Genomic DNA, 15,875 nt, shown 5'->3' on the forward strand with positions numbered 1-15,875 from the left:
TTTGGTGGCCGGGTATGAAAGCCGATGTTGCTAAATACGTAGGAGAATGTTTGACGTGTTCTAAGGTCAAAGCTGAGCATCAGAAACCATCAGGTCTACTTCAACAACCCGAAATCCCGGAATGGAAATGGGAAAACATTACCATGGATTTCATCACTAAATTGCCAAAGACTGCAAGTGGTTTTGATACTATTTGGGTAATAGTTGATCGTCTTACCAAATCAGCACACTTCCTGCCAATAAGAGAAGATGACAAGATGGAGAAGTTAGCACGACTGTATTTGAAGGAAGTCGTCTCCAGACATGGAATACCAATCTCTATTATCTCTGATAGGGATGGCTGATTTATTTCAAGATTCTGGCAGACATTACAGCAAGCATTAGAAACTCGTCTAGACATGAGTACTGCCTATCATCCACAAACTGATGGGCAGAGTGAAAGGATGATACAAACGCTTGAAGACATGCTACGAGCATGTGTTATTGATTTCGAAAACAGTTGGGATCGACATCTACCGTTAGCAGAATTTTCCTACAACAACAGCTACCATTCAAGCATTGAGATGGCGCCGTTTGAAGCACTTTATGGTAGAAAGTGCAGGTCTCCGATTTGTTGGAGTGAAGTGGGGGATAGACAGATTACGGGTCCGGAAATTATACAAGAAACTACCGAGAAGATCATCCAAATTCAACAACGGTTGAAAACCGCCCAAAGTCGACAAAAGAGCTACGCTGACATTAAAAGAAAAGATATAGAATTTGAAATTGGAGAGATGGTCATGCTTAAAGTTGCACCTTGGAAAGGCGTTGTTCGATTTGGTAAACGAGGTAAATTAAATCCAAGGTATATTGGACCATTCAAGATTATTGATCGTGTCGGACCAGTAGCTTACCGACTTGAGTTACCTCAAAAAACTCGCGGCTGTACATAACACTTTCCACGTCTCGAATTTGAAGAAATGTTTTGCTAAAGAAGATCTCACTATTCCGTTAGATGAAATCCAAATCAACGAAAAACTTCAATTCATCGAAGAACCCTTCGAAATAATGGATCGTGAGGTTAAAAGACTTAAGCAAAACAAGATACCAATTGTTAAGGTTCGATGGAATGCTCGTAGAGGACCCGAGTTCACCTGGGAGCGTGAAGATCAGATGAAGAAGAAATACCCGCATCTATTTCCAGAAGATTCGTCAACACCTTCAACAGCTTAAAATTTCGGGACGAAATTTATTTAACGGGTAGGTACTGTAGTGACCCGAACTTTTCCATGTTTATATATATTAATTGAGATTGATATTTACATGATTAAATATTTCCAACATGTTAAGCAATCAAACTTGTTAAGACTTGATTAATTGAAATATGTTTCATATAGACAATTGACCACCCAAGTTGACCGGCGATTCACGAACGTTAAAACTTGTAAAAAATGACATGATGATATATATATGGATATACATATGGTTAACATGAGATTATGATAAGTAAGTATCTCCATAAGTATATTAACAATGAGTTATATACATATAAACAAGACTACTAACTTAAGGATTTCGAAACGAGACATATATGTAACGATTATCATTGTAACGACATTTAAATGTATATAAATCATATTAAGATATATTAATATATCATAATATCATAATAATATAATAATTTAACATCTCATTAGATATAATAAACAATGGGTTAACAACATTAATTGAGATCGTTAACTTAAAGGTTTCAAAACAACACTTACATGTAACGACTAACGATGACTTAACGACTCAGTTAAAATGTATATACATGTAGTCTATTTAGATGTATTAAAATACTTTTGGAAGACTTCAAGACATATATCAAAACACTCATACTTAACGAAAATGGTTACAGTTACTTTTCCATTCTTTTCTTTCATCAAGAATTCTAGTCGTATTTTTACCCGTATTATACACAGCTTCAAAACGTACTTACTATGGGTATATACCAATAGGAACTAGCATGGGATTCCACTCTTGATTATGTCATGTATGACTAATCAATTTTAACTTCTACCATGAGCTAGTCAACTAACTAGAACTCCTTTTAACCCCACTCACCACTCACCAATTACCACTCATCATTCACTCCATTTCACTTCCAATTCTCTTTCTAATTGTCTCTCAACACACCCACACTATTATGAACGTATTTTTCCAGTAGTTAATCATCATCTTCATCAAAAATCACTTCAAGAATCAAGCTATAATCATCATAGGAAGAACACTTCAAGAACACTTCAAAAATCCCTTCAAGTTTACTAATTTACTTCCAAGCTTTCTAATCCATTCCAAGTAATCATCTAAGATCAAGAAACCTTTGTTATATACAGTAGGTTATCTTTCTTATTCAAGGTAATATTCATATTCAAACTTTGATTCAATTTCTATAACTATAAACTATCTTAATTCGAGTAAAAATCTTACTTGAACTTGTTTTTGTGTCATGATCCTACTTCAAGAACTTTCAAGCCATCCAAGATCCTTTGAAGCTAGATCATTTCTTGTCACTTCCAGTAGGTTTACCTACTAAACTTGAGGTAGTAATGATGTTCATAACATCATTTGATTCATATATATAAAACTATCTTATTCGAAGGTTTAAACTCGTAATCACTAGAACATAGTTTAGTTAATTCTAAACTTGCTCGCAAACAAAAGTTAATCCTTCTAACTTGACTTTTAAAATCAAATAAACACATGTTCTATATATATATGATATGCTAACTTAATGATTTAAAACCTGGAAACACGAAAAACACCGTAAAACCGGATTTAATCCGTCGTAGTAACACCGCGGGCTGTTTTGGGTTAGTTAATTAAAAACTATGATAAACTTTGATTTAAAAGTTGTTATTCTGAGAAAATGATTTTTATTATGAACATGAAACTATATCCAAAAATTATGGTTAAACTCAAAGTGGAAGTATGTTTTCTAAAATGGTCATCTAGACGTCGTTCTTTCGACTGAAATGACTACCTTTACAAAAACGACTTGTAACTTATTTTTCCGACTATAAACCTATAATTTTTCTGTTTAGATTCATAAAATAGAGTTCAATATGAAACCATAGCAATTTGATTCACTCAAAACGGATTTAAAATGAAGAAGTTATGGGTAAAACAAGATTGGATAATTTTTCTCATTTTAGCTACGTGAAAATTGGTAACAAATCTATTCCAACCATAACTTAATCAACTTGTATTGTATATTATGTAATCTTGAGATACCATAGACACGTATACAATGTTTCGACCTATCATGTCGACACATCTATATATATTTCGGAACAACCATAGACACTCTATATGTGAATGTTGGAGTTAGCTATACAGGGTTGAGGTTGATTCCAAAATATATATAGTTTGAGTTGTGATCAATACTGAGATACGTATACACTGGGTTGTGGATTGATTCAAGATAATATTTATCGATTTATTTCTGTACATCTAACTGTGGACAACTAGTTGTAGGTTACTAACGAGGACAGCTAACTTAATAAACTTAAAACATCAAAATATATTAAAAGTGTTGTAAATATATTTTGAACATACTTTGATATATATGTATATATTGTTATAGGTTCGTGAATCAACCAGTGGCCAAGTCTTACTTCCCGACGAAGTAAAAATCTGTGAAAGTGAGTTATAGTCCCACTTTTAAAATCTAATATTTTTGGGATGAGAATACATGCAGGTTTTATAAATGATTTACAAAATAGACACAAGTACGTGAAACTACATTCTATGGTTGAATTATCGAAATCGAATATGCCCCTTTTTATTAAGTCTGGTAATCTAAGAATTAGGGAACAGACACCCTAATTGACGCGAATCCTAAAGATAGATCTATTGGGCCCAACAAGCCCCATCCAAAGTACCGGATGCTTTAGTACTTCGAAATTTATATCATATCCGAAGGGTGTCCCGGAATGATGGGGATATTCTTATATATGCATCTTGTTATTGTCGGTTACCAGGTGTTCACCATATGAATGATTTTTATCTCTATGTATGGGATGTGTATTGAAATATGAAATCTTGTGGTCTATGGTTACGATTTGATATATATAGGTTAAACCTATAACTCACCAACATTTTTGTTGACGTTTAAAGCATGTTTATTCTCAGGTGAATACTAAGAGCTTCCGCTGTTGCATACTAAAATAAGGACAAGATTTGGAGTCCATGTTTGTATGATATTGTGTAAAAACTGCATTCAAGAAACTGATTTCGATGTAACATATTTGTATTGTAAACCATTATGTAATGGTCGTGTGTAAACAGGATATTTTAGATTATCATTATTTGATAATCTACGTAAAGTTTTTTTTAAACCTTTATTTACGAAATAAAGGTTATGGTGTTTTAAAAATGAATGCAGTCTTTGAAAAACGTCTCATATAGAGGTCAAAACCTCGCAACGAAATCAATTAATATGGAACGTTTTTAATCAATAAGAACGGGACATTTCAAAAACCGCCTATGGCAGTTTTCCATAGGATAGATCTCGAAAAAATACACGATTTAAAAAAAACGGTGACTAAATTGGAGCTACGAGTCAAAAGATACGATAGATCTAATATTTTGGCTAAAGACACAAAACACCAAGCACCACGAAGCGTCGGTGGTGTTTGGTGCGTGGCTAGAATTTTTCAGGAAAGATGTCTTTTTCCGAATCTATACAACCTCGAATGGCAAGCATATTCAGAGAGTCTTGCTCATTCGGCCGTTTTAAGGTGATCTTGAGAATTTCAGCACAATCTGAAACTGAAGGTTATGCGCCGCCAAATGCGACACCATCTGGCGGCGCATATTAATGATTTAAAAAGTGTGTTTAATGAAGTGACATTAGATTCTAAATTATATGCGTTATACATAATTACATTGCGAGTGAAATAATTGGCCTTAAAACTATATATACCATGCTAACTCATGCATATACAAAACTAATAATACGATATAAATTGAAAACGTTCAAAGAGAACATTAGAAATGAGTAAAATGTTTTTTTCTGTATCCTGGTGACCTCGAATGGCAAGACACTTTTCCGAGATTCTTGATTTTAGGGTGATCTAGAGAATTTCAGCACAATCTGAAACCAAAGGTGATGCGCCGCCAAATGTTATTCCATTTGGCGGCGCATCTTTGTGATTTAAAAAGTATGTTTAATGAAGTGACATTAGATTCAAAATAATATGTGTCATACATAAATACATTGTGAGTTAAATAATAGGCCTTAAAACTATATGTACCATGCAAAGTCATGCATACACAAAAGGAATAATATGAAAGAAATTGAAAACGGTCAAAAGAGCATCTTAAAAGGCAAAATTGAACGCTTTAGAGGTCTCGTTTCGAAAAATATTTGGGAAAAACCGCCTACGGCAGTTTGCCAATGGATAAATCTCGAAAAAATGCATAATTAAAAAAAACAGTGACTAAATCTGAGCTACGAGTCAAAAGATACGATAGATCTAACATTTTGGCCAAAGACACAAAACACTAAGCACCAAGAACCGTCGGTGGTGTTTGGTGCGTAGTGCGAATTCGCCAGGAAAGATGTCTTTTTCGAAATCTATACGACCTCCAATACCAAGCACGTTCATAGTGTCTTGCTCGTTCGGCCGTTTTAAGGTGATCTTGAGAATTTAAGCACAATCTAAAACCGTTGCTTATGCGCTGCCAAATTCTACTCCATATGGCGGCCCGTATTAATGAATTAAAAAGCGTGTTTAATGAAGTGACATTAGATTCGAAATTATATGCGTTATACATAATTACATTGCGAGTGAAATAATAGGCCTTAAACTATATATACCATCCTAACTCATACATACACAAAACAAATAATACGATATAAATTGAAAACGTTCAAAGAGAACATTAAAAATGAGTTAAATGTCTTTTTTCGTCATTCTAGAGACCTCGAATGGCAAGACAATTTTCGAGATTCATGATGTAGGGTCGTTTTATGGTAATTTGGAGAATTTCAGCACAATCTGAAACCAAAGGTGATGCGCCGCCAAATGTTACTCTATTTGGCGGCGCATCTTTGTGATTTAAAAAGCATGTTTAATGAAGTTAAATTAGATTCAAATTATATGTGTTATACATAATTACATTGTGAGTGAAGTAATAGGCCTTAAAACTATATGTACCATGCAAAGTCATGCATACACAAAAGGAATAGAATGAAAGAAATTGAAAACGGTCTAAATAGCGTCTAAAAGGGCAAAATTAAAGGTTTTAGAGGTCTCGTTTCGGAAAAAAATTGGGACGAACCGCCTACGGAAGTTTGCCATCGGATAGATCTCGAAAAATACACCATCTAAAAAAACGGTGACTAAATCGGAGCTACGAGTCAAAAGATACGATAGATCTAACATTTTAGCTAAAGACACAAAACACCAAGCACCACGAACCATCGGTGGTGTTTAGTGCATGGTGCGAATTTGCCAGGAAAGATGTCTTTTTGGAATCTATACGACCTCGAATGACAAGCACATTCAGAGAGTCTTGCTCGTTTGGCCGTTTTAGGGTGATCTTGAGAATTTCAGCACAATCTGAAACCGAAGGTCATGCGCCGCCAAATGCTACACCATCTGGAGGCGCATATTAATGATTTAAAAGTGTGTTTAATGAAGTGACATTAGATTCAAAATTATATGTGTCATACATAATTACATTGCAGTGAAATAATAGGCCTTAAAACTATATATACCATGCTAAGTCATGCATACACAAAACTAATAATACGATATAATTTGAAAACGTTCAAAGAAAACATTAAAAATGAGTAAAATTTCTTTTTTCGACATCCTGTAGACCTCGAATGGCAAGACACTTTTCGAGATTCTTGATGTTAGGCTCGTTTTAAGGTGATCTTGAGAATTTTAGCACAATCTGAAACCAAAGGTGATGCGCCGCCAAATGTTACTCCATTTGGCGACGCATCTTTGTGATTTAAAAACCCTGTTTAATGAAGTTACATTAGATTCAAAATTATATGTGTCATACATAATTACATTGTGAGTGAAATAATAGGCCTTAAAACTATATGTGCCATGCAAAGTCATGCATACACAAAAGGAATAATATGAAAGAAATTGAAAACGATCAAAAGAGCATCTAAAAAGGCAAAATTAAACGCTTTAGAGGTGTTGTTTCGAAAAATATTTGTGAAAAACCGCCTATGGCAGTTTGCCAACGGATAGATCTCGAAAAAATACATGTTTTAAAAAAACGGTGACTAAATTGGAGCTACGAGTCAAAAGATACGATAGATCTAATATATTGGCCAAAGACACAAAATACCAAGAACCACGAACCATCGGTGGTGTTTGGTGTGTGATGCGAATTTTCCAGGAAAAGTGTCTTTTTCGAAATCTATACGACCTTGAATGGCAAGCATGTTCAGAGAGTCTTGCTCGTTCGGCCGTTTTAGGGTGATCTTGAGAATTTCAGCACAATCTGAAACCAAAGGTCATGCGCCGCCAAATGCTACACCATCTGGAGGAGCATATTAATGATTTAAAAGCGTGTTTAGTGAAGTGACATTAGATTCGAAATTATATGTGTCATAAATAATTACATTGCGAGTAAAATAATAGGCCTTAAACTATATATACCATGCTAAGTCATGCATACACAAAACTAATAATACGATATAAATTGAAAACGTTCAAAGAAAACATTAAAAATGAGTAAAATTTCATTTTTCGGCATCCTAGCGACCTCGAATGGCAAGAAAATTTTCGAAATTCTTGATGTTAAGGTCGTTTTAAGGTGATCTTGAGAATTTTAGCACAATCTGAAACCAAAGGTGATGCACCGCCAAATGTTACTCAATTTGGTGACGCATCTTTGTGATTTAAAACCCTGTTTAATGAAGTTACATTATATTCAAAATTATATGTGTCATACATAATTACATTGTGAGTGAAATAATAGGCCTTAAAACTCTATGTGCCATGCAAAGTCATGCATACACAAAAGGAATAATATGAAAGAAATTGAAAACGATCAAAAGGGCATCTAAAAAGGCAAAATTGAACGCTTTAGAGGTCTCGTTTTGAAAAATATTTGTGAAAAACTGCCTACGGCAGTTTGTCAACGGATAGATCTCGAAAATATACACGTTTTAAAAAGAACGGCGACTAAATTGGAGCTACGAGTCAAAAGATACGATAGATCTAATATTTTGGCCAATGACACAAAACACCAAGCACCACGAACCATCGGTGGTGTTTGGTGTGTGGTGCGAATTTTCAAGGAAAAGTGTCTTTTTCGGGATCTATACGACCTCGAATTGCAAGCACGTTCAGAGAGTCTTGCTCGTTCGGCCATTTTAGTGTGATCTTGAGAATTTCAGCACAATCTGAAACCGAAGATTATGCGCCTCCAAATGCTACTCCATATGGCGGCGCATATTAAAGATTTAAAAAGCGTGTTTAATGAAGTGACATTAGATTCAAAATTATATGCGTTATACATAATTACATTGCGAGTGAAATAATAGGCCTTAAAACTATATATACCATGCTAAGTCATGCATACACAAAACTAATAATACGATATAAATTGAAAACGTTCAAAGAGAACATTAAAAATGAGTCAAATGTCTTTTTTGGCATCCTGCGACCTCGAATGGCAAGACACTTTCCGAGATTCTTGATGATAGGGTCGTTTTAGGGTGATCTGGAGAATTTCAGCACAATCTGAAACCAAAGGTGATGCGCCGCTAAATGTTACTCCATTTGGCGGCGCATCTTTGTGATTTAAAATGCGTGTTAATGAAGTTACATTAGATTCAAAATTATAAGCATTATACATAATTACAATGTGAGTTAAATATTAGGCCTTAAAACTATATGTACCATGCAATGTCATGCATACACAAAAGAAATAATATGAAAGAAATTGAAAACGGTTAAAAGAGCATCTAAAAAGGCAAAATTGAAGGCTTTAGAGGTCTCGTTTCGAAAAATATTTGGGAAATACCGCCTACAGAAATTTGTCAACGGAGAGTTCTCGAAAAAATACACGATCTAAAAAAAACGGTGACTAAATCGGAGCTACGAGTCAAAAGATACGATATATCTAACATTTTGCCCAAAGACACAAAACACCAAGCACCATGAACTGTCGGTGGTGTTTGGTGCGTGGTGCGAATTTTCCAGGAAAGAAGTCTTTTTCAGAATCTATACGACCTCGAATGGCAAGCACATTCAGAGAGTCTTGCTCGTTCGGTCGTTTTAGGGTGATCTTGAGAATTTCAGCACAATCTGAAACCGAAGGTTATGCGCCGCCAAATGCTACTCCATCTGACGGCGCATATTAATGATTTAAAAAGCGTGTTTAATAAAGTGACATTAGATTCGAAATTATATGCGTCATACATAATTACATTGTGAGTGAAATAATAGGCCTTAAAACTATATATACCATGCTAACTCATGCATACACAAAACTAATAATACGATATAAATTGAAAACGTTCAAAGAGAACATTAGAAATGAGTAAAATGTCTTTTTTCGGCATCCTGGCGACCTCGAATGGCAAGACATTTTCCGAGATTCTTGATGTTAGGGTCACCAAATGTTACTCCATTTGGTGGCGCATCTTTGTGATTTAAAAAGCGTGTTAATAAATTTACATTTGATTCAAAATTATATGTGTTATATATAATTACATTGTGAGTTAAATATGTACCATGCAAAGTGATTCATACACAAAAGGAATAACATTAAAGAAATTGAAAACGGTCAAAAGAGCGTCTAAAAAGGCAAAATTGAAGGCTTTAGAGGTCTCGTTTCGAAAAAAATTTGAGATAAACCGCCTACGGCAGTTTGCCAATGGATAGATCTTGAAAAAATACATGATTTAAAAAAAACGGTGACTAATCGGAGCTAGGAGTCAAAAGATACGATAGATCTAACATTTTGGCCTAAGACACCAAGCACCACGAACCGTCGGTGGTATTTGGTGCGTGGTGCGAATTTGTCAGGAAAGATGTCATTTTCAGAATCTATACGACCTCGAATGGCAAGCACGTTCAGAGATTCTTGCTCATTCGGCCATTTTAGGGTGATCTTGCTCGTACGAAAGATGGTATATTAAGACATCCTGCAGATTCACCAGCCTGGAAAACATTCGATTATCAGAATAGTGAATTTTCTAAAGAACCTCGTAATGTGAGGCTTGGTTTGGCGAGTGATGGGTTTAACCCTTTTGGAAACATGAGTGTTTCACATAGTACATGTCATGTTGTTTTGATGCCATATAATCTACCTCCATGGTTGTGCATGAAAAAACCTTTTTTATTCCTAACTTTACTTATACCCGGTCCATCTGCTCCAGGTAAAAATATAGACATCTATATGCAACCTCTAGTTGATGAGTTGAAAGAGTTGTGGGATACTGGAGTTAATACTTATGACGCATCAAATAAGAGTAACTTCACACTGCGTGCTGGCTTGATATGGACGGTAAGTGACTTTCCTGCTTATGCGAATTTATCGGGTTGGAGCACTAAAGGTAAATTAGCTTGTCCTTTATGCCATAAGCTAACCAGGTCAATACAGTTATCAAACTCCCACAAAGATATCTTCATGGCACATCGTCGCTGGTTGGAATTGTTGCATGCTTTCCGTATAGATAAAGATTGTTTTGACGGCACGGTAGAACATGAAGGGTGACCGCGTTGCTTATCAGGGGAACAAGTGCTTGCGGAGCTGAAAGGTTTTGAAATAAAATTTGAAAAACTTGTGAAGGATAACCCATCCTTACCATATAACTGGAAGAAGAGAAGTATTTTTTTTTAGTTACCATACTGGAAAAATAACTTAATACGTCATAATATAGACGTAATGCATACTGAAAAGAATGTATGTGACAGTCTCATTGGAAAGTTAATGAATATAGATGGAAAGACCAAGGATCACTTAAAAGGACGTCGTGATTTGGAAGAAACGGGTATTAGACATGAACTTCATCCACAACCTTTATCAAATGGCAAAGTGTATTTGCCTCCTGCATGTTTCTTAATGGATAAAAAAGAGAAAGAAACATTTTGTGATGTGCTTAAAAGTGTGAAAGTGCCATATGGTTATGCAGCTAATATTTCTAGGTGCATTCAGGGAAAATCTCCAAAAATTACAGGCCTAAGAAGTCACGATAATCATATTTTGATGCAGCAGTTGCTTCCCGTGGCCATAAGAAATATTTTACCTAAGCATGTGCGTTCTGTTATCATGAAGTTATGTCGGTACTACAGACAATTATGATCAAAATTTCTTAAACCTTCTGATCTATTAAAGATGGAAAAAGATATTGGAAAAATACTTTGTGATTTAGAAAGGATTTTTCCACCATCATTTTTTGACGTCATGATTCATCTATCGGTTCATCTAGCTTCAGAGGCCAGATTAGGGGGCATGTTCATTACCGTTGGATGTATCCAATCGAGAGGTGACCATTTATTCTGTAGTAAATTATACTCATTTGAATACAACTTTTTTTGAATCTGATATAAACATTTTTGGACCACTCAGGTATTTAGGTACATTAAAATCTTATGTGCGAAACAAGAGTAAACCCGAGGGTTCAATTGTAGAAGGATATTTAGCGGAAGAGTGTTTGTCATTTTGTTCTCTGTATTTAGCCAGTGATGTCGAGACCATACATAATAAGACTAGCCAAAATCATGATGATGGTGGTGATGAGACTGTTTTACCAATATTTTGTATGGCTGGTCGACCAATTGGTGCAACAAATGTAGTAAAACTCGGCTATGACACTTTGGCTATTACACACTCACATGTGTGTTCAATTGTAGTGAAATAGATTTCTTACGTTATTTAAATTTACTATGTTATGAGATTATTTTTTATATGATATTGTGTAATTTTGATGATAATGTACATTATTCTCTTTTTGTTACTTTGATTGCAGAGAGCATCTGAATATTCTTAGTCATCAAAATCAGAATGAACGGAAGAGGAGAGTTCCTTTTATACCATTCCATTGTTCCTCGGTCCGAAGGTAGAGAGCGAACAATTTCAGAACACAGTCATCGTCAAAAAATAACACGTCTGTATGCTCAAACGGTACATTTATCTTCAAAAATTCAAGCAACTCGTCTAAACAAACGTCTCGAATGTCGATGTCTTCAAATGAAATTTTTGAACCACATTTGTAATCGTAAAATTTGGATTCGTAGTCGAATCCACTGCCGTAATAAACATTGAACGAGACGATCATCGGGGGAATTGTCACCATTTTTGAAGATGCATGTGTGAAGTGTGTGTTTTTTTATTTTGAAGTGTTTTGTTTATGTATATGGTGTTATAAATATATATATATATATATATATATATATATATATATATATATATATATATATATATATATATATATATATATATATAACTGCAAATGTATCCGTTAAAAAAATAGACCGTTGCAAGTACTCTGTACAATTTACAAATGCTCATTCCACCAAATATATGCATTATTGAGTTGTACAGTACAATTATTTATTGCACAGTTTGTGGTGGAAGAAGTAATTTGAATGTTTTTAAAGATAAATCTAAAACAAAAGTGTCTTCTTTAAAATAAAAATATACGGAGTAACAAAAGTGTTTATAGTTAATATATGTATTATTTCTATTTACGTTTTTGAATTAAAATTTATTTCAATTTACGTGTTTACAGTTAATCAAGATAAGGTATTTTAATTAATTAGTCAATTTATTTATTAATATTTAGTTTTTTTTTTAAGGCAAACATTATTATTATTAATATCAAAGATTTAATACACAGAGGTATGCCAATGTTTAGGCAACCTAAGAACACGAAAGCATTACCTTATGAGGATGCTAAGTTAGTAACCTAAACAAGAGTAGCTAAACAATCACGAGCAATCTATAACATACATAAAGATCACGATAGGAACACTTGAGGATTGTGTCGCCAATTGTGCCAATCGATCACCTTTCCTTTGCATCTTTTTGAGATCTAATCATAAGAGGTAACTTGAATTTTGCAAAGAACATTCGGAAAGGTCCAACACTTGTTTTTAAACACCTTTAGTTAAAGTTTGAAAGATATTGAAGTCAATCCAAATTACTTAAGACTAGGTGCATTGCTAGTGCGTTGCACAAAAATAGTTATGGAAATATCCAATGCAAACGGACCTTTATATTACTTGCATATAGGATTATTGTTTACAGAAAATGCATTGTGACATAGGTATACAAATGATAAGTGATAAATAACAATTGTGATAAAAGAAAGTATATCCATAAATGGCAAAACAACTAAGTGGCCTTAACATGGGATGTTGCGGTGAATCGAACCTCTTTAGCTTCAAAGTTCAAACTATTTTACTTCTTTCTTATGATCTATAACAACAGCTTTATTCTTCTTTCTAATGGATATTATTAATTCTTTTAACCATCAAATCAATCAAGAGATCATTAATATATCCAATTAAATTCAAGTGTTACTTCCATAAGAACTTAGAGCCAAATTTACACTCCTCGGTTTCATGAAACAAAAGATATGTGTTTCAATAAGTTGTTGCTCATATAACCCTCGCTCATAGATCACACAACATGTATACAAAACTAATGAAAAACTCAACATTAAGTTCAAATTTATGATACAATATGAAGTGCATGATGACTTACTCAGATAACTAAATGAAACATGCACACCCAAAAAGTTATGTATAGAAAGATATTTATTAATTTATGAATGAATTCTACAAATTAAATACCAATTAAAAGGCTTATTAGTCTTAAAATTAATTTTTTTTTATTTGATTACTAAAAGGCTTAATGAGGCTCATTTATTGACATTGGGAGTCACTTTTTAGTTATGTGTAGATAGATATAGATTAGTAGAGATTAATCATGAAATTTAAATTCAAAAAATTAGCTTTGAATCTATATATGATATATCTCATAAATTGGCAAATATTGACTTTGTTATACCCGTAAATATAGATAGATATAGATAGTAATTGAAATAAAATTAGAATGAAATTTTATACTTAAATAAAATCATCATTAAATGCACACGTGTTAAGCCGTCAATTCAGTATCACCAAAAATCAACTTTAAATGGCAGAAAGCAAGTTGAATATTTTCTATGTGTTTTATTTTCCCATCATCTTCATCTACAGAAACCTCTCTCTCAAGTACACCAAACACGAAAAAAATTTCATCCTTTTTATCTTTTAGTTAAAAAAAAAAAATGGAAGTTACTCAAGCGAACATTCTCGAAACTCTTCCACAAGATATGCTTGTGAAAATTTTATCTCGAGTTGGTCAGAATTCATCCAACCAGTTGTTCATCCTTAAGTTAGTTTGCAAAAGCTTTTTGAAGCTTTTCGAAGATCCTTTGGTATTTAAAAGGCTTTCCTTAGATCGATGGAGACTCTCACCTTGGGGAAACCCTAAATTGATTTATCTTTTCAATCTTTGTACGGTTTTTGGAAACCCTAATGCGATTTTTCGCTTGGGTTTGATAGGTTATTTTGACCCTAAATACACCGAGTTAGGGCTTGAGTTTTTAAAACGAGCTTCGAACAGCCAACTTAAAGAGGCTGTTTATGTTTATGGTTTAATTATGTTTGCCTCTCACCAAATAGAGGCAAAGCAAAACGGTTTACAACTTTTGAATGAAACATTCCCACCAGTGCCGGAGTTGGTGGTGGCGGTGAGAATAAAGGTTTTTGATTTGTTGCGTCAATTATGGTTATTTAACCGCCACCCTTTTGATGATGTGGCAACGACGTGCCCTATTTCCGACAATGATGGTTATTTTCCACAATTTCATGGGTTTGAAATCGTGATACCAGAATGTATGTCGTGTTTTTGGGCCTATGAGTTGGGTGTTTTTGCAAACCGATTTGCCTATAGCTAGATTTATGTTAGTATTTTGTAGATTTTGTATAAAGTTTACACATTTAATGTAAATATTAGTAGTAATTTCTATTACTCATAAGATCATTTTATTTGCGTCCATTTTTCCTTCGTATTATCTGGATTGCTTCCATTTTGCTTAGAGTTTATCATCACAACATAGTTTTTAATTAGTACATTTTAAAATGAACCAATCAATGGATCCGCACGAATTTATATTCTTTATGTTAACAGAAAAAAAAGAACACCCAAAAAGGTGATTCCTTTTTAACATTTGTTGTTGACTAGCTGCTCTTTTACTTGTATGTTGGTCTACAATTTGCTGTTGACTTGTTGCTTAAAACTTTCACCGGCCATTAGTCCATTTGTTTTATTTGTTCTATACTTGGAGATGATGGAGAACACTGTATTCTGATCCAAAGTTTAACTACCATAAAAGGAAGGATTCCATTTGTTTTGTTTGTTTATGTATGTTTTGTCTACGTACTGTAGAATTCAATTCAGTGAAGAATTGAATTCAACTACTCGTATTCTTTTATTTTCTTAACTGCAATCATATATGTTTGGGTGAATTCAACATCATTTAATACATCATTAACTATTGTTTGGGTGAGTTACTTTGCAATCATGTAAACTGAATATACAATGAATACGCATTGAAAGAATCACAAACATTTCTTAATTAGTTCATCTTGTTGTAACCTATTTCAATTCTGCATTAATAATGTTGGTTTGGGAGCTCATCAAGAAACATAAAAAAATTTACACATTCATTGTTTATCCTGCAAAAGAAACAATCATGTTTTTTGGGCTATATTTTAACTATTGATTGACAACCATGTTTATTCAAGGAATTGTTAAGGGTGTATTGGATAGAAATGTTGTTGAGAAATCAATAAGAGACGTAAAGACACTAC

At 33.8% G+C, this 15,875-nt stretch overlaps 1 protein-coding gene across 1 annotated transcript; it reads left to right on the top strand.

Annotated features, from left to right (window-relative positions):
* The first annotated feature begins 14,287 nt into the window (after nucleotides 1-14,287).
* Nucleotides 14,288-14,959, top strand: LOC139901827 (putative F-box protein At1g67623). Its single transcript, XM_071884501.1, has one exon. It carries the CDS (start codon nucleotides 14,288-14,290, stop codon nucleotides 14,957-14,959), a length of 672 nt encoding a protein of 223 aa, XP_071740602.1.
* The last annotated feature ends 916 nt before the right edge of the window (nucleotides 14,960-15,875 follow it).

Source organism: Rutidosis leptorrhynchoides, chromosome 3 (genome assembly GCF_046630445.1).
Source record: "Rutidosis leptorrhynchoides isolate AG116_Rl617_1_P2 chromosome 3, CSIRO_AGI_Rlap_v1, whole genome shotgun sequence".
In the NCBI taxonomy this organism is placed as follows: domain Eukaryota; kingdom Viridiplantae; phylum Streptophyta; class Magnoliopsida; order Asterales; family Asteraceae; genus Rutidosis; species Rutidosis leptorrhynchoides.